The 27,920-nt window shown below is 40.5% G+C and overlaps 1 protein-coding gene across 12 annotated transcripts in view; it reads right to left on the reverse strand.

Annotated features, from left to right (window-relative positions):
* The window catches only part of KIAA0825, a 417,931-nt gene that overhangs the window by 38,679 nt on the left and 351,332 nt on the right, over nt 1-27,920 (reverse strand). Inside the window, exon 21 of one of the 12 annotated variants that reach the window (XM_084628506.1) lies at nt 22,787-25,434. The exons of the other annotated variants lie outside the window; for them this stretch is intronic. Coding sequence (XP_084484632.1) covers nt 25,428-25,434 — 7 coding nt within the window. The 3' untranslated portion in view covers nt 22,787-25,427. Of the gene's footprint in view, nt 1-22,786; nt 25,435-27,920 lie in introns of those variants that run through there. 12 annotated transcript variants of the gene reach the window in all.

The following is a 27,920-nucleotide window of genomic DNA, read 5'->3' on the forward strand; positions in this document are numbered from 1 at the left end:
CCTGAAGCTTAACAGCTGCTGCTTATTTTATTTTCAAAACATAGTGACTGGTTGTATAACCATGTCAGACTCCCCCAGAGGATTACAGAGGCCAGCCTGAACATGGAACAACCAATTGATACTGAGATATCATCTCAAAGAAGAATAAAATAATCTAGTAGATAAAAATCTACATAACCCAACAAATCAACCACAGACAAGGGAACAGGTGAATAAACAAATGCTGGCAAGGAGATAAAAATACATAAACAGCATCTGTATGTCCACAGTGTGCTCTCACTGTTAACAGTTCAATGTCTCTTTCACTGGAGGACTATAGTCCTTTACAAACAGCTGGGCTCTTAGAGAAACAAATTTAAAAAGTTTTTTGTGTGTGTGACTGAAAATCAGGTTAAACTACCCACATAACCCAGTTCAATACTTACAAATACCCCAGAATATATATAACAAGATGCTACCCAAGTCCAACCAATATTTAAATCTGGAAATTAATGTTAATACAGTTTTAAACTGAACCAAGTGAATGTTCAGAACAGATCCTCTAACAAAACAAATCAAAACCATCATACCCTAATGAACCTGTCATCAAACTACTATGAGTTTGATTAACTGTGTAAATCCCGTGGTCTGAAACTAGAGAGTAAGGAGCTCTCTACTCCCATTTGTTGGAGAGCAAGCAGAAGTATGACTTCCGAATAAGCTTCATTTGAATGTATTTTCTACCCAGAATTCCTCCAGTGACTCACTGATAGTCCCTCCTACTCAGCCACTAAATTTAACTGAAATCACTACAGCCAGGTTAGGTCATGGAACTTCAAGACCAGGCAGCACTTCCCAAGAGATTGGAGACAAGGCTGCCCAAGTGCACCTCAGGACTTTGGGACTATGCTACCTATTGACTCCAAACTGTGAGTGGGGTTTAGTGGATGAGGAAGGAGAAACTGATATGGTACAGGTACATTTTTGGATGTTCATACCAGCAGGTGGGGAATTGAATTAATGGGTTATTGGCAAAGTTACAGAGGTAGAGTGTTTTATTTATCATTTGTATAAATATATTGTTGAAGCATTTTCCCAAGTTAATACTGTGTTCTCTTTTTCCCTTAACGTTTTATTTGTTTCATACACGGACTCAAGGCTGTGAGTGTGGAAGTATTAAGGACATCCTAAGAAGGTATTTAGCGATCCCAGAAATTCTGGGTCATAGCTGAAGATGGTGTTTCTTAGTATTAAGAGAGACCCCATAGCAACTTGAACCAGGCCCTTGTTGCTGTCAACAACACCTGGCAGAAGGGTTAAATGTATCAAAGAAATTAGAAGGTCTAAAGATCTAATAGCAAATTGTCAACTAGCCATATTTGGGGCCAAAAAAATACATTCATGTTGGAGGGAAAAACTGTTTACTCAAACAAGCCAATCAATCAATGAGTCTTTGCCTGAGCTGGATATGGGCTAGGGTTGATTCCAGAGGGAAAATACCATCTAGTCCATACCTAGGGTTTCCCTTTCCTCAGGAGGAACTGGACTGTTTCACTCACAAACAGTTCTTTTGAAGAAAACAAAAAGCAGTAAATAGGTCATCCCTAACTTCTTCTTCTTCCACAAAGAGTCCTGATCACTCTGTCCTAAGTATCATGTGATCAAACAATCTGTGGACTGAGCTCTCCCTTTCCCAGGAAAGATCGTTATCGCACTGGCTGGCTGTAGGTCATAAACCTGTGGGAGCCAGTTCCTTTCAGACTTAAAAGAGCAATCCTTCCTCTACCAAGGCAGCCAGCTATCATAAGACTGTTCTCTGCCCTTTTATGTTCTATTCCATTCTAATTGTTAGCTGTATCTAAAGGGTCATCTCTCTCCAGGCTTCATAATTCTGATATGTTTGGGTCAGGACTCTTTAATTCTCTGCCACCAACACAGCTGTTATTTCCCTGCCTGCCATCTTCCACATGTGTTTTGTACACCCGATCATAATCCTCTAGTCCATCTCTTTGCTAATGTAGGATTACTCCTTTCCATGTATTTCCTAAAGCTTTATCCAGTCTAGTTTTAAATATCTCCAGGGATGGGACTTCTGCTGTTATCTTGGGAAGAAATTCCCCACATTCTTATAGCCCTCATAAGGTCAGGAATTCTTCTCTTGTTATTTAGTCTAAAATTTTCTCTCTCTAACTTTATCCTGTTCTTTCTGGTTCTATCCCCTTGGATTGCAGCATGCTAAATAATTCCTCTTTCTCCTTGGTTTTCATACCATTCAAATTATTTGTACACAGTATCACGTCCCTACTCATTGCTTATTGGAGCTGTACATATTTAATTTTTATTTTTTTTCTTATAAATGTATCTGCTCTTTAAATCATCTTGCTCTTTTCAAGATGCCCTCCACTTTGTATATATCTACTTGCTAATGAGGTGCCCAGAATAGACTGAAGAATTTTTATATCTTAAAAGAACATCTTTTTTTAAGGCTACTGCAAATGAAATGTGGCCTACATAGTGCTACCATCAAAAATGTATCATAATTAACGTGCCACTTCTGAACTCCATTATAGAAAACTAATACCTGCCTAACCCCTCCTTCACTACCATCAGTATTGTTACCCCTTTTGGCCCAAGTTGTTAGCCAATATTCAGGGGTTTTTTAATTGTTTCTGTTAGGAGGAAAAACTGATGATGGAATCAGGTATTTCTTTGATGAAATTTTGTTTATTTATTTACATAAAGTCCTGTTGCCCTGAACACAGTAGCAGTCAAACAGCAGTGGGCAGTTCCAAGCTTTTTTCCAGCCAGTAATCTACTCTTCCCTGTATTTTCTTCTTAAGGTCACATTACAAAGAGGAGCTTCCTTGCTCCCTTCTGTGTGTGTGTTTCCCTTGCTCTCATGCACATACCTCACATACCTCCTTCAAACAATACCCAGTTCTCTTGCATTTGCATTCAGACTCCAGAGAAACCCCTCAGACTGCCTGATTCAACACCCATTCCAGCTTCTGCATGTGGGCTGTGTTTTGGGTGTTGGCTCCTATTGTTTCAGCTATATATTCTGAAATGGAACATAATTGCTTTTTACATTTATCCTGAGTGAAGAGCAGCTGTTATGCCCACTGGCTTCAATGAACTTTCACTCAACCCCCAGCATGGCTAAAATACTCTTGCATATAATATTGCTAACTGTTCAGAAAAAAAACCCTTAAATTCTGCCCCATGCCAATTCCTTAGTAATCACTTGGGTAATTTGCACTCAGGCTGAAGACTGTCTATGCAAATTTGTTACATCACAACCCAGTGGAATAAACCCTTGGCCACCCAAAACTTTAGCCCAAATATTGTGTTCTCTCATGAATGCTACTATTTTTTTTTTTAGGAGATCCATTTAAACCAGAGGTGGGCAAACTATGGCCCACAGGCCACATCCGACCCACGGGACCCTCCTGCCCAGCCCCTGAGCTCCTGGCCCGGGAGGCTAGTCCCCGGCCCCTCCCCCGCTGTTCTCCCTCTCCTGCAGCCTCAGCTCACTGCACTGCCGGCAAAATGCTCTGGGCAGCTGGGCAGCACAGTTGCAGAGCCATGGCCTGACCCGGTGCTCTGGGCAGTGCCGCCAGCCACCGGTGCTTCAGACAGCGCAGTAAGGGGGCAGGAGGGGTTGGATAGAGGGCAGGGGATCAGGGGTGTGGTCAGGGGGTGAGGGCAGTCAGAGAACAGGGGGGTTGAATGGGGCAGGGGTCCCAGGGAGGTGCAGTCAGGAATGGGGGGGAGGGGTTGGATGGGATGGCAGGGGGCAGTCAGGGGTGGGGAGTCCAGGGGTGGTGGATGGGCAGGAGTCCCGGGGGGGCCATCAGGGGACAGGGAACAGGGGGTGTTGGATAGGGCAGGAGTCCTGAGGGAGCAGTCAGGGGGCAAGAAGTAAGTGTGTGTGTGTGTGTGTGTGGAGGGTCAGTTAAGAGGCAGGGGCCAGGCCACACCTGGCTATTTGGGGAGACACATCCTCCCCTAACCGGCCCTCCATACAATTTTGGAAACCTGATGTGGCCATCAGTCCAAAAAGTTTGCCCGCCCCTGACTTAAACAATATTTGTTAATTCCTACTGTATTCTTTCTCTGATTTTATTTTCCAGAAGCTGAAGATTAATCACAGAATATGGATAGCAGAATCCAGGCTAATCCTCAAGAAAATCTGTCAAAGGACTACTGCTTTTCATAGCACATCTCTGCAGATGCAATGAAGAAATCACCTTTCTTGCTCTGATATCCATTTATACACCAACAAGGAGATGCCCTTGAATTCAATGTTGTTCTTAAGGATCAAAGATAGCAACTCTCTCAACAATATTTCTTTTGTACAGAGAATTTGTGGATATAGAGAATTTTTGATTCAGGGCAAAACATGTTACTTATCCTTGGTCATATACACCACAAGCAATCATCTGTAACCAAGGGAGGTTGTGGAATCGTGGTCTGTCATGAGTGCTGGCCCTTGAGGGCGTCAGGCATCCAGCATACCAAGCTCCACTAAAGAGATCCACTTTGTGGATAATTAATTCCCTAACTAGCTGGGCAGCAGTTAATTAGGTAAGGAGCACCTGGATATAATAAAAGCTTGAGAGCTCAGTCAAAAAAAGCCCCGGAGCAGAGGATGCTGCTGGTGAGAGACTCCTCAGGGCAGCAAGTAGTAAACTACTCCCAGTACTAGCTCCACAAAGAGCAGGCCCTGAGAAAAAGTGCTCCCAGATGGGATTGGAGCAGCCCAGGAGAACCTCATGGGGAACTACTAGGGATTGGTTCAAACAAAGAGTGATGCACTGTCAGCAATGAGAGCCTGCTTTCTTTTCCATAAAATTACTATATTTGGTGGTTAAATGGCTCTCTAATTCATGGTTTGTGGAATCTTGCTCCCCTTTTTTCCAATCTTTGTTTATTTGTGTTGATGTCCTTCGCCGCCTTCTTTCTGGAATCAGAAGGATTTGCTGGCTTAAAAAAGAAAAAGTATTTGAAGTTGGAAGAAGGGTCTTGAATTTTATTTGGAAGCAGCATTTTGCTTCACATTTTATGTCTGCTTTAACCTCTTACTGTGGTACCCACAGGCCACTGGGATCAGAGCTCATGAGGCGCTACTAGGGATTTGTTCAAGAAAAGAGTGATGCACTGTCAGGGGAAGACTGCCACCCATCCAAATGCCCAGCAGAGGCCCATCTCCAGGCAAGGAATCCAGCCTGAGAGTGCTCTGGGGCTAGTGGGAGAAACACAAGACTGATTAACCAAGGGGTGGAGAGTTTCTGGTGGAGTACCTGACTGAAGATTTGTTTGTTTTGGTGTTGCCCTTCTCAGCTAGATAAGTGAGACCGTCTGAAGAGGGCACTCTTTAACAGTAGAAAGGACTGCTTGGACTTGTTTATATGGGGGTCACTGCCATACCATTATACTATCGCTGGAGGTTTTTAAGAACCGGTTAGACAACACGTGTCAAAAATGGTCTAGGCTTACTTCATCCTGCTATAGTGCAGGGGGATGGACTAGATGGCCTCTTGAGGTCCCTTTCAACCCTACATTTCTGTGATTTTAAGTAATCTGAATTCTCTCAAATACTACACAGTTGGATTACTCTGGATTGCTTCATTCCATTAGCAGTTCTTTCAACTGATTGCTGTGATGAGTTTGATGTTCTTTCCGAAATAGCCTCTCTGATCTTTTCAATTGTCAGAGCTGTAGGCTAACGATGAACTGTTATCTACTAGTTGTGTAGTTGTGTGTGTTTTGGTCTCTGATGAAGATGTGTATATAGTGTTGTTGCAGCCATGTTGGTCCCAGGATATTAGAGAGACAAGGTATTTGAGGCAATATCTCTTATTGGACCAACAGATGTTGGTCCAATAAAATATATTCTCCCACTCTTCTCTCCGATGAAGGTCTTTCTGGTTACTTACAGCCAATAGACAGGGTTCACAGCCACAGCTATCTTAGTTACTTAAGGCTCATAGAGTAACTGATACTATTATTGGTAGGAATTATCAGCATCTCAGTAAGGAGAAGGTGTCTTCTATCCTTGAACATAAAGAAGTCTATTCTCTCTTCAAAAAGCTGTCTTTTGACACTGGTGTGCTTGCCAATTACTACCCTGTTTGAAACCTTCAAATTTTAGGTGATGTCTGTTCAATACAGGTGCCTACGGACACTAAAATACACTATCCTGGTATAACAGAGTAGCTTGCCTCTTAAGGCCTTGGGCCAGCCAACTCTAGTTACTCAGCAGGCACTCCTTAACAGGAATAAGTTGTTGCTGCTAGAAGGAGCAGCCAGCAGCTGCAGAGGGGTGGGGATGCCCAGGGAAAGAGACCAGAGTGAAGCTGGAGGGAGAGACTTCAGCAGAGGCCTGCTAAGAGAGGGAATGGCTGCTGGGAGTGAGTAGACTTCACCAGATAACCTTGAGGAAATTAGGGGAAATTGAGGAAGACTGTAGAGATTGTTTGGAATGAATAAGCACTAGGCAGAAAAGGCATGGAAGGCCCACTGGGAAGACTAAGAGCATGTACTTGATATGGACTTTATTTTGTGAATTTTTTCACTATTGTAATAAATCTAGCCCCAAGAAGGGGTGTTGCTTGACAGTTTTAGAATAGATGCTGATTAGTGGCCTGTAGTAAAAACAAATGTTGTACACTCAATGTTTTTAACAGCCCTCAGATTTAAGGTAGCTTCTTTCATTTCTCCATGTAACATTGCACTCCATATGTTTTTGGAAATATGCTTGTGAGTATGAATATGATGTAACTGGAATATGTTTTAGCCAAAAAGTCTCTTGTAAGGTATCATTACAAAGCTTATAATCTGAGTGTGTTCATCCTATTTGTATGCATGTATCATTCTTGTATCTGAAGCTAGAAATATGAAGTATAACTCTGAGGTCCTATTGTAATTATGCAAAGTGTGGGCCACTAATGATGGTTTAGAATCTTGATGGCTCCCATTGACTAGGACAATTAGTTGTAAATGGCTCTGTTTACCTGCAAACCTTCCTGGGTATGTGCTGGCCATCCCTGGAAGAATGGAGGCTGGGGTCTCACAGGACATGTGAACATGTCACCTGATACTGGAATCCATCTTAAACCTGGTGCTTTTCCATTTAGAAGGAGGGGTGGAGACCCAGAGACACACAAAAAATTCCCGCCTTGTGCCAAAGCTATAGAAGGGGGTGGAACAGAACAAACTGGGCGGCCAGTCATGAGAACACCCCTAGTTTCCACCTAAGATGTCTGCTGGAACTAACAAGGACTGTACCAGGGAAAAGGATTGGGCCCAGACTACGAAGGAGTCTAGTCTGAAAGAAGCTTACTGGATCATCTCTGAGGGTAAGATTTCTGTTTTACCTATAAACAGTTTATTAATGTATTAAGCTTAGACTTGTGTGTTTTTTGCTTTATTTTGCTTGGTGACTTACTTTGTTCTGTCTTAGGGTGACCAGATGTCCTAATTTTATAGGGAAAGTCCCAATATTGGGGGCTTTGTCTTATATAGGTGCCTATTACCCCTCTCCCCCCCTGTCCCAATTTTTCACCCTTGCTATCTGGTGACCCTATTCTGTCTGTTATTACTTGAAACCACTTAAATCCTACTTTTTATACTTAACAAAATCACTTTTGTTAATTAACCCAGAGTAAGTGATTAATACCTGGTGGAGCAAACAGCTGTGCATATCTCTCTATTAGTTATAGGGGGCAGACAATTTACAAATTTACCCTGTATAAGCATCCCATTGGGAACTGGGTGCTGGAGATAGGTGACCTGCTGAGCAGTTTTTGGTTAAAGTCTGCAGTTTTGGGGACTGGACCAGACCTGGGTCTGTGTTGCTGCAGGCTAGAGTGACTGGCTCAACAAGGCAGGGTTCTGGAAGTCCCAAGCCGTCAGGGGAAAATGGGCTCGAAACACACTTGATAAACTACTCACATTTAAATAACATGGCCAATATTTTCAAAAATGGTGCTAAATTTAAGCTCACATCTATATTTAGTACCCCTTTTTGAAAATTTTGGCCTGAGTTGTAGAGATGTCTGAGTGTACTGTATTACTTCTACCGTCTACGTGTGCATTAAGGAGTTGATAATGGTGATGTTGCTAATGTGTTAACTTGCATCAGAAACCCCTCCCCTCTATGACGTTACTTTTAACCTCTTTTGAACTGTAGTTTGTCTTTTATCTTTGTGAAAGATGTAAGATGTTATTAGAGTCTTGGTGAACTCAAGCAGGATATCTACCATAGGTCTATAGGTCTATTTCCATCTGCATAGTGCTATTGGGTAATGATTTCACTGCACACATCATAAGTTCCATTAATTTCAAAGTCACATACTAGTCAGTTGATATAATACTAAGATTTTCAGTTTTCCTGCACATAAAGATGTGATGCATGGAAGGTCCCAAGATTTTGGACTTTGCCGTGTTGTTAGCAAGTGCAGTGTGTGTGCAACTGAAAAGCTGGAAATCATCTGTATCCATTGGAATTTCTTATTATTTTTACAGGGCTTAAAAGCATGCTAGTCACTTTCCAGAACAAACAAAGACCTACTCCCTGCCATAAAAATCTTACCATCTAATATAGACATGATGTGGTGAATCTGACTAACAAACAGCAGGAAGGGGATGGGAAAAAGAAAGGACATGCATTACAACAACATTGTGCAAGTCATGCAAACTTTGGTGAAAGGTTTGTTGGTGCTATCATTTTAACTTATAGCTAATGACTCACTTAATGTGGGAACTGGAGACTTTTTTGGATGACTTGCATAGTTCATTTTTGACTGTGCCATTCATGAATAATTGGGCCATACCAAACTCATGCTGATTAAAATTTTTATACCACTCTACGCTATCATCTACCTATAATTCTACCATGTGTGTATCCTCTGTCCGACAGAGTGATTCAGGTAGACTCTGCTGTAACTGTCAAAATGCTTGCCAAGTAGTGCCATCTGTAGTTGTCTGTGAAACACGTACTTGGCCCCAAGAACTGGACTGGAATCACAAACACATTTCATACAGGACACACATGTAATAATGTCTTGACTGACTGAAATAGATTTGGACTGGTGCCAAAGCTGAAAGTTTTCATATTCCTTTACAAACTATGCGGCTCCCAGTTCTGCACTTTTTTTCTAATTTGTAAAAATAAAAACAAAGAACACAAAGCTGCTGGAAAAAGAAACCATGAGTGAGTAGCTGCAGATAATAAATGGATGGATTTTTATTTTTTTAATGAAAATTTCTAATGTACAACAAGTCTTTCCACATTTTTCTCAAATCAAACAATCCTCTCTTGGCCTGTTTGTGGATCATCATGTGAACTTAATTCTAGTATAAAATACTGACAGAAGAAGATATTGAAACAACTTTAACTTCTCATGCCTTTTTAATAAGGAATGATAGATTTAGAAATAAAAAGCCCTAGGATCATAAAACTGGCACTTGAAATTTCAACATCAGCTCAAGACTTAACTGCTTCTGAAGTATCCACACCTCTGGTTGAAACCATTCCCAGAAGAGAGAAAGGGGAATGTGTAAAAATATTCTTTATATATCATCTTATAGCATATTTTAAACTATGCCACAGATACTTCAAAGGCAGAGTAAAATGCTTGTTTCAGCCTACATTAAAAGTTTTAGGAGCCTAGGCACCACTGATGGGTCATGCTCAAAAGGATTGGAGGTTTGGTTCATCTTTATCTTACGCTTCTCCAAATCTTAACTAACCCTATTAATGTCTCATCTATTGCATTTGCTTTACATGACAATCCATCATCAATCTTTCAATATCCCCCAACCATTTCCAAAAACTTGCTGACTGGCATACCAGTATCTGGGATCCAAGCACACCACCAGTCCCAGAATAGCCCCACGTTCTCATGCCAGAAACCTCTCTGATCTGCATGGAAGATGAACTGCAGGAATTCACAGTATTGGTGCCTCATTTTGAATCTTCTACCACACTCTTTGAAGCACTTTAAATTCCAATGTAATGAAATGTAAGAGGCCCTGAGATCCAGATATCATGGAAGAAGTTGCTCAGGAGAGATTTGTAGGAGAACTGGGGTAATGGCCTCATGTTACAGCTTAGTGAATGCATTTTATGTAAAACGGGCAGTGTAGAAAAAATGTGGAGGTTTGTGTAACACACTGATAACTGGTTGTACAAGGTTGTCCGTCCCTGAAAAGCAGAGAGAGAATGGTGGTGGATGTAGAAAGAGATAAAAAGGGGATAAGTAGGGAAGGACGGGATTGTGACAAGCTCTAGCGGTCAGGGCAAGAAGAATATTTCCCAAGCGCATGCACAGAAGGGCAGCCTTTTTTGATTAATCAATCTAACCTGAGTAGGAAAAACATGCTACCACTGCTGAAATTATTGTTAAGAGCTTGTAGGTATTACAAACAGAGGTCCTATGAGTACAGTCCCTGCAGGACTGGGCTCACCATGTTCTTGCTCATTCTGCTTAAAATAGCCTGTTCTTCAGATTCATTAAAGTATGTGTAGAAAAATAATTTATAATCTGAAGCAAGTAGGGCAAACCCCACATATCACAATTTAGATGTAAAAAGAACAGGAGGACTTGTGGCACCTTAGAGACTAACCAATTTATTTGAGCATAGTAGCTCACGAAAGCTTATGCTCAAATAAATTTGTTAGTCTCTAAGGTGCCACAAGTCCTCCTGTTCTTTTTGCGGATACAGACTAACACAGCTGCTACTCTGAAACATGTCAATTTTAGATGTAGGCCTTTTGCTAAAGAGTTGATTTCACAAAGTCAGAGAACATGGAAGAATGTCACACTCTGCCAATGCTGTCCTGCTTGGCTTCAAACCAAGTTTCATCAGGAAACAAACTACCACACAGGGTATCATAAGTTACATTTTGCTTGGGGATTATGTGTAAAGTTCATATGTGTCTGTGCCCAAGAAAATTACCAGGACTTCCAAATATTGTAATAGTCACTAGGAGTGAAGAGAATGAGTTTGTCTAAAATAGGAACTAATCCAAAATTTCACTTAAAATATTGTACCAAAATAAAGTAGTTTGGGTTTTTTTTGAGATTTAATAAAGTATTATGAACTATTTTTCATTTTTGCTTGCTTCTGTGCTTCCTTGTTTGTTGACCATGTTATTAGAAATTAAACCAACAAACAGAAATACTGGAAATCTTACCAGAATATTCTCACAAGAGCTCATGCCTGATTTCTAGACCAAAGAAGTTCTGCTTAACATCCAGTCTTTTTGTATGAATCTCATATTGTTACACCCATTACCAACCAGGAATTGTGTTCTGAAGATAGTGGCACATACCTCCACAATATACATGCATATTTATGCTTGCTAGCACACTTCCTTTGTGGACTCATTTTATATTGTGAGTTTAAAATGTTATGAAAGTGCAAGAGTAGAATCCTACCAATGAACATAGGTATGATGATCAAGTCACCTTTAATTAACATGTATAAAATGCATTAATTTAAAATCTCCAAAATAAAAGATACTTGCTTGCACTATGCATAGCATAACATTCACAGAAATTCTTCATAGGAATCCTTTTCCCTTTCAGCATCATGAAATCCAAAGAAGCAATCCCACATGCATGTCCTTAGTTGAAATCTTTACTATTCTCCTCAAAATTAATTTGCCATTGGTGGAACAATGCTTTCTCATCATTTTAAGAGTCCTTATAGTTCACAACCATCAAGACAATTTAGCAACTAAAATGAGAGACTAAAGGATTTCCATTTATTTATATACTATATAATATCAAAAACATTTTAGTGTTTTCATTCACCTAAATATGCCTAAGCATCATGCACATTGCCTACATTTTTTGTCTGAAAAATAGAAATGTACACAATAATAGAGTAACCCATTCTCCAGCCATTTTTCTGAGGTTTAGAAATTGTCATGTTCAAAAATTGTCATAAGGGCAGACATCCAAATTGGTTTGAAAATGCCATAAAATTAATTTGCTGTTTAAAGATGGTTTTTAAAGGCATTTAAGTTCTCATTTTCATTCCTCTTTTCTTTTTATTTTAAAAATACCCATCTCTGATGCACAAAGTTTTGTAATTTAGTTCTAATTCTATTGAACCAATGGTAAATTTACTATCTAGGTTGAAATTCTAATCCAGAGTGTGACTTTATCCAACTCTGAGCCTTGCTTGATTCAGATAGTAAAGAATGATGGAAATGCTAAGGTATCATGCTTTGCCAGCTATCTATCTTTATGCCGGAATATTAATCATATTTGAAAATTAACTGTTTACTAATGGTTTCTAAACTGTTCATAGACACTATACTGATTCTGGAGTCTGACTAAAAAGAACACATTAGCAATATTGCTTAACCCAGGGGTTCTCAAACTTCATTGCATCCCGACCCCCTTCTGACAACAAAAATTACTACATGACCCAAGGAGGGGGACCAAAGCCTGGGCCTGTAACCTGAGCCCCGCCACCCAGGGCTGAAGCCCTCTGGCTTCGACTTTGGCCTGAGCAGAGGGGCTCGGGCTTCAGCTTTGGCCCTGGGACTGGTACTCAGGCTTCGGCTCCAGGCCGCAGCAAATCTAAGCCAGCGCTGGTGACTCCATTAAAACAGGGTCATGACCCACTTTTAAGACCCACAGTTTAAGAACTGCTGGTTTAACCCATACTTTGGGGGCACAACGGATATAATCTGTTGCAGGCATAGACTGCTGGATAAATGTTTTCACCCATAATATTGTCGTCCTCCTTCCTATCAAGCTAAGCACTGCTCATGGAAGAAAAAGAGTTGCAATCAGCTTTATGCTGGCCCTCCGCACATGGGTGAATATCATACCCAGAAAATAAATTCTATGTTGTTACTCCAATAGCACTGCTAATGAGAAGTGCAGCTGTGGTGGAGGGACTCATGCTTTTTTTATTGTTTTTTGTTTTAAGATAAGTTTAGAAAACTTCCCAGACTATACCTCTAAAACTCAAATGTATATTCTTAAAATAAGGCTGGCCAGGATGGTATGCAGAAAAGTTAAGTGTAGTTGAAGAGGACAGATTTGTTTATCTTTCAGATATCATTGCTGGGTTATCCCTCTAAAAGTGTGGCTGCTGGCTAGCAATGAAAAGCTGGAAAATGTGTACTAGGGATGCAGAAACTAATGTATACCACTACTCATCGATCAATTTGATAATCTACAACACGTGGGTAATTTGAGATCACACAGGTTGGGGGTGAGAAGACTCCACTGTTCATAAAAAAGAGCCTATTCTCTGCCCCCCCCCTTAAATGCTATTTCTGTAAACTTACTTCTCAAGTTTGCTGAGAATCTTTTTCTTTCTGTTGTGGCAGTGAAGCAGATTGCTGATAACACAATACCTAGTGCAATGTACCCTATGCAGTAATTTTTCAGGTAATTTCCTCAGACACAAAAGGCCCAACCCACATTTTTTTTGTACAATGCTAGTCTGTAATTTACTTCTGGATAACAAATTAACAATTTAGTCTCTTCGCTAACAAAAACAAAATAATTTTCCTATTTTTGATTGATTTAACTGTACTGTTACAATTTTATCCAATACTACTAATATCATGCATATTTAATTTTATTTCAGAGATAAAACATTTTCTGGAAGGAGGGGGAGGGTAGGCTGACACAAATGAAACAATTCTTCATGTTAAAAATAACCTACATGAAAACACAGTTGCGAGAAAGGTAAATTATAAAGTATGCATTTATCCAATCATTTTAAATACCATAATTACACAGACTGCTCATCAAAAGACTTTTAAGACTCATTAAAATTATAAAACATTTCTAATTAAATCCATATTTAAATGAAGTTTCTATAACTAATCTACGTGGTACTTTAAATCAAACAAAAAAAGTTCTGTGAAAAATCCAATTAATGGAAGTTTCTGTAAGAATTAAAGCCTAATTATGGAGCAGTGGCAGATACTCCATACTTAAGGTTGAAGCTAGCTCTCCATTACCAGCTTTATTTCCAGCACAAATGTCTCTATAAAGAAGCCAATCTTACTGAGATTTTACATACCAAATCATATCGAAGGGTACAGTTTTTCTGGAAAGGATAGCAAAACTTAGACAAGGAGTCAAAGTTATGGGTTGAGATTTTCAAAGCTACTGAAGGCATTTGGTTGCCCATTTCTCATTAATTTTAAAAGGAGTCTGGGTGCCCAAATAGTGTAGGTGGCTTTGAAAATCTCTACTATAGTTCTTCTGAGAATGTACATTAAAAATTATGTAATGCTTTTTGTGACTCAACATACCTCTAGACAGGCCTAGAAACGCCAAATTTTTTTGGAGGTACTGCTGAGGAGAAGTGCTTTTAGTATTGTGAGGAAAAGAGAAGGCTAGACACAGATAGAGGTTTTTTTAAAGTCTACAAAAGGCAATGTTCATAATATAAGATTTTGCTATGTAATGGGCTTTTAATTTCAGTGGGACTATTTGTGGGGGAAGGTATTGCTAAACGTGAGTAAAGGTAGCAGAACTGGGTATTAAACAAAGATTGAAGTAACAAATTAAGACTGAATTTGGAAGCAAAATTCTGTGCCATTCATGGACTACTGAGTCCACTGCAACAAGCTTGCTTCACCTTTACTCCCTTGAACAGGGACAGCTAGAAAGAGGACTCAGCCTCACTGCTATGTGAGATAGGGACTGAGGTTATTTCTGGTACGTCTAGTTTCATGTGTATTTCTACCATCATCCCTTAAACCTGACCACCTCTACCTTGGGTTTCAAGTCCAGAATTACATCCTCTTGGTCTCACTTTATATTTATAGAAGCTATGTTCTAGGGTCTGCGTGGGCAATATGGGCTGATCAGCCTTGGTGTCAACACTGATTAGAAGACCTTTTGCCATGACCAGGAAACATCCTGAACCCTAACCTAATGTAGCTAAGCACTTCTTTGTAGCTGCTTATGATGTCTCAAATATAGCAGCGTTGCTGAAGTGACTATGAGAATGACTGCTGGCAATAGTTCTGGGTTACCTCAGAAACAAAACATGTAAATGATCTGCCTTTTGAAAGGCAGAACTTGATAGTGAAACAGCATCAAGAAAAAAGAAAAACTGCACAGTGGCACAAATTTACACCAAGTAACTGCACAACTTTTCACTGACTATTATAGACAATTAGAGTACAATCAAAATGGGGGGGGAAACAGCTGACAAAAAACAGAGGAAAGAAGTTACATGGGTTCTGACTACATGATCTGAGCAAGGGAAAGAAGTGAGTGGCAGGACAGGGCTTCAATTCCTTATAACACCTTCAGTCGAGCTTTCTGTACAATAATGGAGCTAGTATATGTCCCACCTCCCAACCACCAAAGTTTTTTGAGAGGGTACTGGCAAAAGGAACACCCACATGCACCTAAGACTATGGATCTGATCTGTGTAGGCAACATAAAACCATTAGTTTAAAAATATCAATTTCAGCTGCTTATAATTTTTCCCCTTCCAGACATGCATAATATTAGGCAATATTCCCTGGGAATATCTAGAGGGCTTGTCTACACTTACCGGGGCATCGGTAGTTGATTTAGCATGTCTAGTGAAGACCCACTAAATCGACAGCAGATTGCTCTCCCGTCAACTGCTTACTCCACCTGAATGAGAAGTGCAAAGGGAGTAGACGGGAGAGCGTCTCCTGTTGACATAGCGTAGTGTGGACCCTGTGGTAAGTAGATCTAAGCTATGTCAATTTGAGTTATGCTATTCATGTAGCTGAAGTTGTGCAACTTAGCTCGATCTTCCCTGTAGTGTAGACAAGGCCTCAGTCATCCATTTTATGCCAGCGCCCCTTTTCTTTCTCCCCTTCAACTATCACATTAATGACCATTATCAGTTCTTAACAAATTGAAAACAATTACTTTAGCATGCTTTATTAAGCAAGCCATGATTAATACGTTAATTGGGCCATTCTTCCCAGCTTGACTTCCAAACCCACGACAGTGAAACGTTATTTAGATAAAGAATATGAAATTACTTATAAAAAAGATAAGTAGACTTAAAAATTGGCCATGCTGGACCTATTTACCAAGGTCTTATACGTAAAATCAAGTTCTGTACAATCTGAAACTTTCAAGCTTATCTTATTTGGAGATATTCATTGGATGAAATTTTGGTGTGGTGCCATCCATGGTTTCTCACGTCTGGAATAAAAAAAGGCCAATATTGCAGAGATTATAGCTTCTAAGGAGGTTGGCAAATGGTTCTTAGGCAAGGTGAAGACTACATCCTCTCCTGGAGATGAATAAATCTCCATATTGTTGAGATTTGAAAACACCAAGGAAGGGAGCTTTCTGATGTCTCTTCTACATCACTTAAATGTGCTGCTGCACCACTAAGACAGCTTTCAGATACTTATTCTTTAAAATATATCTGGCATGTAAATGAGCTGCAAATAGTTGCATAACTATGGACAGGAAAATGATTTTATTATCTATAATTGATACTTGAGTGAAAATACAGTATAAAAGAAATATTACATTTTTAAACAAATTATTATTGGGCTATTTTACATTCAGGGATTTCCAAACACAAAAGAATTCAGCAGCAAAAATGGTACTGTAGTCATGAAAACCTACTCAGATACTTGCTGTATTGCCTGCTATGATTTATTATATACACATTATATGTACAGGATTTTTCACTTAAAATGCAAGACCAAAGCTAGCATACTACACAATGTAGGAAGCTGTAATTTAGGAGAGACTACAACAGGGAAAGAGAAAGAGAATCTGTTCTGAGCATGTTTAGCCCCTATCTCCACTCATTAAGAGTGATATACTGAGCCTCATTCTGGAGCCAAAGCTATAGGGCTCATCAAAGCATGTGCAGATCCAGGGTTCTTAGCAGTAGTCAATGCTGTGAAAAGCTCCCTACTGCACCTCTGTTGAGACAGGATAAAGAAAGAGATATTGAGCAGAGGCAGTAATATCCCAGCAGGGGACTCCCTTGAGATGCCTTCCCCAACCCCCAAATTACATTGCCACAGTGAGTAGGGGGAGCTTTTTTGGACTACTCTACCATGGATGATGGTGTCCCAGAATGAAGACTTTCTCCCTATTCCTGCTGATGGTGGTGTGCAACAAAGGCTTCCCCTACAGATGACCATGCTTCAGTGGATGGGCAGTGGAGTGGAGAAGGGATATTGCTTTCTCAGAACTTTCCTCCAATGTCCCAGCACATTAAAAGGAGGGGGGTGTCTTTCTTTCAGCTTTCCCAAACCTTGATGGTGCTTATGCTCCAACAGGAGAGAGAGAGCTTTCCCTGGCCTTACACTACAGGGGTGACCATGGATGTAGTTTACAGTTGCGGGAGGTATTCCCCCGCAAACTGCAAGCCTCTGGCAGGCGTGGCATTTGCTCCCCCCACACAGCCCCATTAGCCTGACTAGAGCTGCCCCCCAAATATAGAAGTCAATGGGGGTGACCCACTCTAGTGGGTCAGCCAAGGCCCAAAAATGTGCTTTGATCGGTCTTGTTAAAATAAGCTCAGGTTTTCCAATATGGACAGAAACTGGTTTCCCAACTAAATCAAAATAAAGTTCAACTTGTGCTATCAAGGAAGCCATACTGAATACGGTTTCTGTTGAGTGCATTTTCCCTGAAGTTATTCTTTCATCCCCACTCAGAGTGTGAATTTAGCCCCTAAATATTCCCCATTTCCTTTTCTTCTCCCTTTCTTCCCACCATTCCCTTCCTGGATGGTATATGGACAAACTGACAATATGCCGGATAAGTCTCTCCACAGCTTTGTATGTGTGTTTGCACACAATGACAAGAGTTTATGTGTCACAGTTCAGGGTAACTGCAGCTGTTTTTCCTCTCTGTGGTCCAACAGGGGCACCCATTCTAGACTCCTGGGTTCTCAGCCATCACCTCTTTTGGGGCAGAGACCCATGTCTCTCTTCTTTCTGACCAGGGCATTTACAAGCTGCATAGTCCTCTGACTATACTGTAACATCCCCAGCAAAAGAAGGCTAGAAAGCTTGCTTTGCTTCTCTTCTCTGACATGGTAGACAGTATAATTGTCAACAGTTATAAGTTACCAGAATTCTTTCTAAGTAACCATTTTTATTATTAAGGTGAAAGCATTATAGAGAAAACATATTAAAAACAATAAAAGACTCTACATGCATGCTAATAAGATCACTAGAGATCACCTCCTCACTCCAACAAGGGCTTTGGTTGATGATTAGACCTTCACACCTCACAAAGAGGTTTTTCCTGTGGTCATAAGTTCATCACAGCTTCTGCTCAGAACAAGCCATCCAAGTCTTGTTGGGACCTCTGCGGGTAAAAGATCTTCCAAGACCTCCCAAAGGATTTGGGCCCTTTTGTCCAGAAGTCCTGTCTATTTGCTGGATCATAGAAGTCCCTGAGTCAGTTTTTACTCAGGAAATTTACCCCAAAACGCTTTCTTTGTCTGTTGATCCCTGGTAGGGTTGCCAACTGTCTAATCACACAAACCCAAACACCCTTGTTCCACATCCTACCCCACTCCTTCCCTGAGGCCCTGCCCTGCTCACTCCATTCCCCCTCCCCCCGTTGCTTACTTTCCCCCACCCTCACTCACTTTCACTGGGCTGGGGAAGGGGTTTGGGATGTGGGAGGGGGTGTGGGCTCTGGGCTGGGGGTAAGAGGTTCGGAGCGTGGAAGGGAGCTCCGGGCTGAGCCTGGCGCAGGGGGTTGGGATACAGGAGGGGCTGCAGGGTGCAAAGTCTGGGAGGGAGTTTGGGTGCTGGAGGGGGCTCAGGGCTGGGGTGTAGGAAGGGGTGCGGGCTCTGGGAGGGAGTTTGGGTGAAGGAGGAGGTTCCGGGCTGGGGTTGGGGTTCCACAGAGGATGCAGGATGTAAGCTTCGGCCAGGAGGCGCTTACCTCAGGCAGCTCCAAGTCGGTGATACAGCAGGGCTAAGGTAGGCTCCCTGCCTGCCTTGGCCCCACGCCGGTCTCAGAAGTGGCTGGCACATCCTTGCAGCCCCTAGGCCAATGGGTGCTGCGGAGTCAGCACTTAGGATGGGGGCAACACACGGAGCTGCCGGGGCCCTCCCACCCAGGGTCTGCAGGGACATGCCAGCCAGGAGCGGTGTGGGGCCCGGGCAGGAAAGGAGCCTGCCTTAGCCCAGCTGCGCCGCCAGACTTTCAGAGCCTAAAATCTCCTGGTTTGGCGTCAGTAGCCTCCGGGAGATAGCGCATGATTCCGGGAAACTCCCGGCAAAACCAAGAGGGTTGGCAACCCTAGACTCTTGGAGAATTCAGTTTGAACCAGTGTATGCAAGCCTCTCTCCAGGTGATGGTAGTCCTCAGGTGTTACAACCTGAATGAATTTTCCTAACCACCCCCAATTGTTCTTAGTTCCTAGAGGGCTCTGGTCCCCCTTCCAATTGGAGATATATGCAATACCTCAATGGTATATAAAAATTTGCATTTTTTTAAAATGTATTCCTAAAATACTTAACTTTAGTTCAACAAGATTTGTCCAGATATTGCAGGATATTGTTACATCTGTCACAGTTTACACACAAGAGTTATCACTGTACAGTATCTCAAAGAAACAAAATGTTAGCTGCAGTTTTAGCGATGAACACTTGTAGTAGACTTCATAAATTCTTCTGTACACAGAAATAACTAGACCTTCTTGAACCCTCCTAGTGATTAATTAGAAAGCCTGTCTTACAGATTTTTCTCTCAGGTGTAGTAACCTTGTAGACCTTCCCATTAAGAACTAATAAATAAATGCTTGGTTAAGCACAAAGGGGTTGATAGGCAGTGAAAAAGAGTGATGATCTTGGTTTTTATGCAAGATGTTTTTACCTTGTCATTTTACCTTAGAGGACAAAATAATCCCAAACAAAAATAAAGTTTTGAAATGCCAAGTATAATGAATTATTTAGAAAGATTCAATCATTATTTTTCCAATATGAATATAATACCTGAAGGAAAACAGTGCACAAAAGATATAGACTTGCAACCAGGCTGCAGTACTTTCATAATATGCTTCTACTAGATGTGCTTTAAAAAAAAAATCAAGGAAAAACATACCTACTAAAATAGATATTAAACAGAATGCATGAACCACCAGTACTTGTGTCATAATATGTCTGCACATGGAAAGATAATCCTATAACACATTTAACCTCTTAAAACATTGTACTTTTCAACTGTTTCCACAATGCAGGAGATGTCCCTTTAATGGAAATTTGACAGTCTTAAAAAATATAATGAAATGATTGCCTATTCTCACAGATTACTTGGGATATTAAATGTAATAAACATGCCTCTGTATTGTATGCATTATGATAATAACCTATGTTGGCTGCTAACTCTTCTCTTCTCTTTTTTTACATAAATCTTGTGAAGAAATATAACAAACAAGGAACTTTCAAGATCAGCTGAAACAGCATGATACTCTTAGCACTTTCAACCTCTAATACAAGTTTTCTTAAAGTACAATAATCATTTTAAAAAGACTGGGGAGAAATAAATCCATGATTCATAAACCTTATACAGATATGCGTATTCACTAATCTAAGAATTAAATAGCTAAGCTAGTTTAAATCATATGATTTTCATATTAATAGATATAAGATTCCTAGACTCAATTCTCTTATGAGACAACAAGAATATTGATTTGTTAGATGATACCGTGCAAACATTTTTTTAGTATAGCACACTCCAACTTTAATTTCACCATATTATGCATAGGCTTTAATTATACAAGCACAAATGATTTTTCCCAGGTTGGGGGCCATCAGAGTTTTAACCCAGTACCTTCAGCTCTACAGCACAGAACTCTTCCACTTGAGTAAAAGAAACAACCTGTAGCAGAAGGAGGCTTTTATATTCTGTGGAGAACAGCCCTTACAGGGGAACATGACACACATGTGGGAATGTGTGACAGGGCTGTGAGATGAAAAACACATGCCATGGCTGTGTAAAGTTAATACCTGTTTTGCCAGTCATCAGAAAGCCAGTGACTCAATGTAATAAAAACACTGTGATTATACTGTCACAGCTCTTATTCCAAATACACTGTATATTTAATGGCTTTAGAAACTTTGATACATTTTGGAGTTGTTATATGCATCGAAGACTTTAAAAAGAAAAAAGACAGATTCTCCGCTTTACCAAGGTGAGTGATGATTGGTGTGTGTACGTGTGCGCAGGGAGGTGAACGGGAATGGGAAGGAGGAATGCTGCCAAGGAGTCAATTTAGGCTCCCTAATTCTCCAGGTACTCTAACTCACGCAAGCTAGGAAAGAGCCCTAAAGTACAATACATCTGCTGAGCATAACAAATCTGGTTGTATCTCTTTGGCAAGAGGCCAGAGTACAAAAGAGAATCTGGCCCTAAATATAGACAACAGTTTTCTCTTAGAAGAAAATCACACATATAAAGAAAATGCCTATTAAACAGTGAGGTCCAAACCTCAGTATGCCTGTGAAATCTCTTCTACAAAAAAGTAGAGTTCAGCCAAAAAGCTGGGCAAGTTTGTAATATTCTGCAAAATAAAATAACTGTCGGTATTCTGAAACAGCATGAGATGTCAGATGCTAAGCACATCACTGGAAAAATAAATTTAAATAAGATGAAGTGTGCTGTGCAGCGGTAAGAAGCACATAAATTTAATTTGACCTGTCAGCTGATAGTTGAAGGGGGTGTGCCCAAGTTTAAATAAATCTTCATGCTGCTTTTACTAATTAACATTTGTAAAAATCTTAGGGTATTTTCAGCAGAGGTAATTCTTCACTTTGCCAGTTTAAAGTTCATCATTTTTCTTCCAAGACCCTTACTGAACCTGGAATTGTGTGATAGTAATTAAATTCTTGAATTTATGACAAAATTGCCACATTTTAACCCTTCTTGTGTTTCCTAATTTTGAATTCTGCATTTTGACAGCTCAACCGTGTTGATTAATGCCTTCTAGGAACCCCTATATGGTTTGCCTGTTAGCGATCTAATTTTGTGCAGGAATGCTTGGGCTGGTATGTTGAACTGATTCACCACCCAGGTGGCTACATTTGGACTAAATGAGCTGTGAAGGGTTTCATCTCTGCCCATCACAATCTTCCTTCATGGAGCCCCACAGTATGCAGCCACTGCTCCGACATGATTTGTCGCAACCCATCAATAGAAAATAAATGATTGCCATTCTCACTTGTCAATGGGCTTGTCTTCACTTCAGCTGACCTAATGATTGGAAGCTCAAAGGGAACATTTCCAGTCTTTGTGGAGCATGATTATGACTGAGCACACTACTCCCTTATGCATCTTGGCCAGTAAAAACATGTAGGGAAAGCAAATTAATTGGATGTTTTGCGCCAATGATTAGAGCATTATACATGAATACTATAGAAGCTTATATTAGGCAGTCAAGACTGGTTCATTCCTGACATTTATTTGCTTAGTGTAACATTATTAGTAACTGCTTCATTCAAGGTTACAGCATTTATTTCTGCAGAAGGAAACAATTATAATATAAAGATGCAAAAATGCAAGTAACAAAATGACCTTGATATGATCAGAAATCTTTTTATGATGAAGGTAAATTAAAAGTAAAAGAGATCTCAATTGGCTTTAGAGTCATACCTTTGTCAGATATTTTAACAAGTATTTTCTTTGATTACCAGAGATAGAGATTTGCAGAATATATAAATGTTAAATTCAGTAGACAAAGAATAAGAAAAATCAATAAGAAGTTGTAGCTGACATCTTTGAACTAACAGCAGAAAAATGCAATAGCTTTTCAGGCCACAGAAAAGAAAATGAGACAGAGAAACAGATGTGGCATGGTGTTAATTCAGATTAAATAACTACATTTTGAGATACAGTAGATTACAGGGAAACTGTATTAAAATAGGTTTCAGAGTAGCAGCCGTGTTAGTCTGTATCCGCAAAAAGAAAAGGAGTACTTGTGGCACCTTAGAGACTACCAAATTTATTTGAGCATAAGTTTTCGTGAGCTACAGCTCACTTCATCGGATGCATGCAGTGGAAAATACATTGCGGAGATTTTATGTCCTGTGACAAAGTTCCTACTCTACCTTGGTGGGTCTTGCGCTTATTGGCGGATTTGCTCACCTTGGAGCTTCACGGCAGCCCTCAGCTTGGCCGTTTTTCTGAACCCACAGTCCAGGTCGACTCCTCCTGTGTCTGACCAGGAGTTGGGGGGATTTGGGGGAACCCGGGCCCGCCCTCTACTACGGGTTCCAGCGCAGGGCCCTGTGGAATGCAGCTATCTAGAGTGCCTCCTGGAACAGCTGTGTGACAGCTACAACTCCCGGGGCTACTTCCCATGGCCTCCTCCCAACACCTTCTTTATCCTCACCATAGGACCTTCCTCCTGGTGTCTGATAATGCTTGTACACCTCAGTCCTCCAACAGTCTGCGTTCTCACTCTCAGCTCCTCTTGCTCCCAGCTCCTCACACACACACCACAAACTGAAGTGAGCTCCTTTTTAAAACCCAGGTGCCCTGATTAGCCTGCCTTAATTGATTCTAGCAGCTTCTTGATTGGCTGCAGGTGTTCTAATCAGCCTGTCTTAATTGTCTCCAGAAGGTTCCTGATTGTTCTGGAACCTTCCTTGTTACCTTACCCAGGGAAAAGGGACCTACTGAGCCTGGGGCTAATATATCTGCCTTCTATTACTCTCCTATAGATACATGCATCTCACCTCCTTTCTGCAGGGGTAATTTTCCTTGTGTATCTTAAACTAATAACATTACTCTCCTATAGCAATCTGGTCCGACCCTGTCACAATACACAGAAAACATGAAACAATGGGTGTTACCATACACACTGTAACAAGAGTGATCAGGTAAGGTGAGCTATTACAGCAGGAGAGCGGAGGTGGGGGTGGAGGAACTTTTGTAGTGATAATCAAGGTGGGCCATTTCCAGCAGTTGACAAGAACATGTGAGGAACAGTAGGTGGGGGGGGGATAGTTTTACTTTGTGTAATGACCCATCCACTTCCAGTCTCTATTCAAGCCTAAGTTAATTGTATCCAGTTTGCAAATTAATTCCAATTCAACAGTCTCTCGTTGGAGTCTGTTTTTGAAGTTTTTTTGTTGGAGGATGGCAACTTTTAGGTCTGTAATCGAGTGACCAAAGAGATTGAAGTGTTCTCCAACTGGTTTTTGAATGTTATAATTCTTGACGTCTGATTTGTGTCCATTTATTCTTTTAGGTAGAGACTGTCCAGTTTGACCAATGTACATGACAGAGGGGCATTGCTGGCACATGATGGCATATATCACTTTGATAGATGTGCAGGTGAATGAACCTCTGATAGTATGGCTGATGTGATTAGGCCCTATGATGGTGTCCCCTAAATAGACATGTGGACACAGTTGACAACAGGCTTTGTTGCAAGGATAGGTTCCTGGGTTAGTGGTTCTGTTGTGTGGTGTGTGGTTGCTGGTGAGTATTTGCTACAGGTTGGGGGGCTGTCTGTAAGCAAGGACTGCCCTGTCTCCCAAGATCTGTGAGAGTGATGGGTCGTCCTTCAGAATAGGTTGTAGATCCTTGATGATGCGTTGGAGAGGTTTTAGTTGGGGGCTGAACGTGATGGCTAGTGGCATTCTGTTATTTTCTGTGTTGGGCCTGTCCTCTAGTAGGTGACTTCTGGGTACTCTTCTGGCTCTGTCAATCTGTTTCTTCACTTCAGCAGGTGGGTATTGTAGTTGTAAGAATGCTTGATAGAGATCTTGTAAGTGTTTGTCTCTGGCTGAGGGGTTGGAGCAAATGCGGTTGTATTGTAGAGCTTGGCTGTAGACAATAGATCGTGTGGTGTGGTCTGGATGAAAGCTGGAGGCATGTAGGTAGGAATAGCGGTCAGTAGGATTCCGGTATAGGGTGGTGTTTATGTGACCATCGCTTATTAGCACCGTAGTGTCCAGGAAGTGGGTCTGTTGTGTGGACTGGTCCATGCTGAGGTTGATGGTGGGATGGAAATTGTTGAAATCATGGTGGAATTCCTCAAGGGCTTCTTTTCCATGGGTCCAGATGATGAAGATGTCATCAATGTAGCGCAAGTAGAGTAGGGGTATTAGGGGACGAGAGCTGAGGAAACGTTGTTCTAAGTCAGCCATAAAAATGTTGGCATACTGTGGGGCCATGCGGGTACCCATAGCATTGCCACTGATTTGAAGGTATACATTGTCCCCAAATGTGAAATAGTTATGGGTGAGGACAAAGTCACAAATTTCAGCCAGCAGGTTTGCTGTGACATTATCGGGGATACTGTTCCTGATGGCTTGTAGTCCATCTTTGTGTGGCATGTTGGTGTAGAGGGCTTCTACATCCATAGTGGCTAGGATGGTGTGTGGATTGGAGGCTCTTTCCTTGATAGCTCTGTCTGGATTACATTGGCAAAAGGCTCTTGCAATTAGAATACGTGTTTTATTTGCTGTGGATAAATGGCAAATTGTCAACGTGTGCCAAGCATCTTTTAACAGTGTTAAAACAACAGGATGTATAAAGAGATTTTATTAAAATATTAGTTTTATATGTTCAAATATGGCCAACTAAAACACACTTTAAAAATATCAGAATATTCAAAACCTGCATTTACATACACAAATTAGGCTACCGCAATAAGGGTGCCAAGTTTTGCAAACTGGGCCCTGAGAATTCAAAGAAGGAAATCATCTGTGTAAATGACGTATTTGAACAATTTCTGACATTTCTCTCACAAAATACTGTATTCTTTAAAAAAAAAAAGCAGCAATGCTGCCAAATCTTGGCATTTTATCGTGTACCTCATGATATACGATGTTTTAGTTAAATGATCAGCCCCTGAAGTCATGTGATTATGTTAGTGTCTCAGATTTTATTTTTTTAAAAGGTTTCTAGCCCTTATGGTTGAAGAAAACTTTGAAAATGTGAACCCTAATGACTCAGAAACCAGAAGACAAATAAAAAAAAAAAACCCAAACTTATTTTTCTTAAAATCTCATGGGTTTTTTCAAGCAATTCTTATTATTTTGAGGGACAGAGCCATGATTTTTTAGCAACTGGCAATACTGACATTGCAAACATCTATAATATATAAGGCAGCAATATATCAGGCCCGATCCTATAAATGACTCTGTGCAGGTGCAGGGATGCGCCTACACAGGTCAATTGCAGAATTGGTGCCTTATGCTGGATTAGAAATGCTTTTAGCAGAGACAGACAGATTACATGGGTAGACATTTAAATACTGAAAAATGATCACATTAACTTGTAATTCATGGATGTTGAAAATATAGAGGGGATACAGTGGAAAAAAGGGATCAGAGGAAGATTGTGAAGTAAATGTTAAATTAAAAAGCATTTTGAATCCTCTTCTGTTTTCCAAGCACTTTTTTGACACTATGTCCAAAATATCCCTTATCCTGACACCTGGCTGCAATACTGTTTACCCATGGCTGACTCATTCTAAAAGTTTTTTCAGTTTATCTTTTCAGAAATGAAAAAAAAAATAAATCTAACAAAAGTGCCACATAAACAAAATATCTACTGTGCAGACTGTGAATATGCCATTTAATTCCAATTGTTATTGAAGATCTTTTATATCACAACCAGAAATTCATCACCAACTAATCAAAATAACTGAATTCTCTAATAGCCACCAACATGTGAATACATAAATATTAAATTATGTACACCCACTTCTTTATATTAAATATAAAATACTATATAGTATAATACTATGTTATACATAATATCACACACACAAACTAGGTTAAAACATTATTAAGGTTGCAAAGTCAAGCACTCAAAAGTTAGGAAATGTCAGAATTACGGTTGCCGGGTTCAACCTTAATTTGATCCCCTTATGATACAGTCTTTAATAATATGATCACATTTTTTTCCACAAGAATCTGCCTCAATCAGTGCACCGAATGAATGGTGTCAGTTAATGAGCTGCTATTCAGTATTTCATTTTCTTCTTGTTGTTCAATGTGTGGTCCCATTCCTTATTTATTGCTCACTATTTAAAAGCCTGTTCTGAAGATAGAATTATTCATTTCCTCATGGGCTTTCAGATGGTGTTCATCACTATAGTATCTAAGTGCTTCACAAACATTAATGAATTTATTTGCAAACACCGCTGTGAGAGGACTCATAGAATCATTGAAATGTAAGGCTGGAAAGGACTGCAAAGATGTAATTTAGTCCATCCCCCTACACTGAGGCAGGAATAAATAAATCTAGACCATCCCTGACAGGTGTTTGTCTAACCTGTTCTGAAAAAGCTCCAATGATGAGGATTCCACAACTTCCCTAGGTTACCTGTTCTAGTGCTTAACTATCCTTATAGACAAAGTTTTTCCTAAGGTCAGCTTAAATCTATCTTGCTGCTGCAAACTAAGCCAATTCCTTTTTATTGTTCACGCATGGACATGGAGAAAAGTGATCACCATCCCCTTTGTAACAACCTTTTACATATTTGAAGACTGATATCATGTCTTTCTCCCTCCCACCGCCTCTTTTCCCCAAGCTTCTCTTCTCATAAACATGTCCCTGTTCTTTAAACTTTCCTCATAGGTCATGTTCTCTAAAACTCTATCATTTTTGTTGTTCTCCTCTGGACTTCCTCTAATTTCTTTCTTAAAGTGTGTTGCCCAAAACTGGACACAGTTCTCCAGCTGAATCCCAGATGGGTAACTGAGGGAGACAGATATTAAGGTCAACAGTGTCCACTAATTTCAGGAGTCCAATTTAAGACATCAAGGACCTGATTTTTCAGAGAACGTAGCATTAAATAGCACTTTATTTGTTCAAACAACAGCTCCCATTGACTTGAGCTGTAGATCTGAGTGCTCAGCATTTCTGCAAATCAGACCCCTGGGTCTCAAGTCAGGCAACCACACAATTAGTGGCCACCTGTGAAATGTTTGGTTTAAG

The sequence above is a fragment of the Lepidochelys olivacea genome, assembly GCF_965140295.1.
Source record: "Lepidochelys olivacea isolate rLepOli2 genome assembly, chromosome: 5".
Lineage (NCBI taxonomy): Eukaryota > Metazoa > Chordata > Testudines > Cheloniidae > Lepidochelys > Lepidochelys olivacea.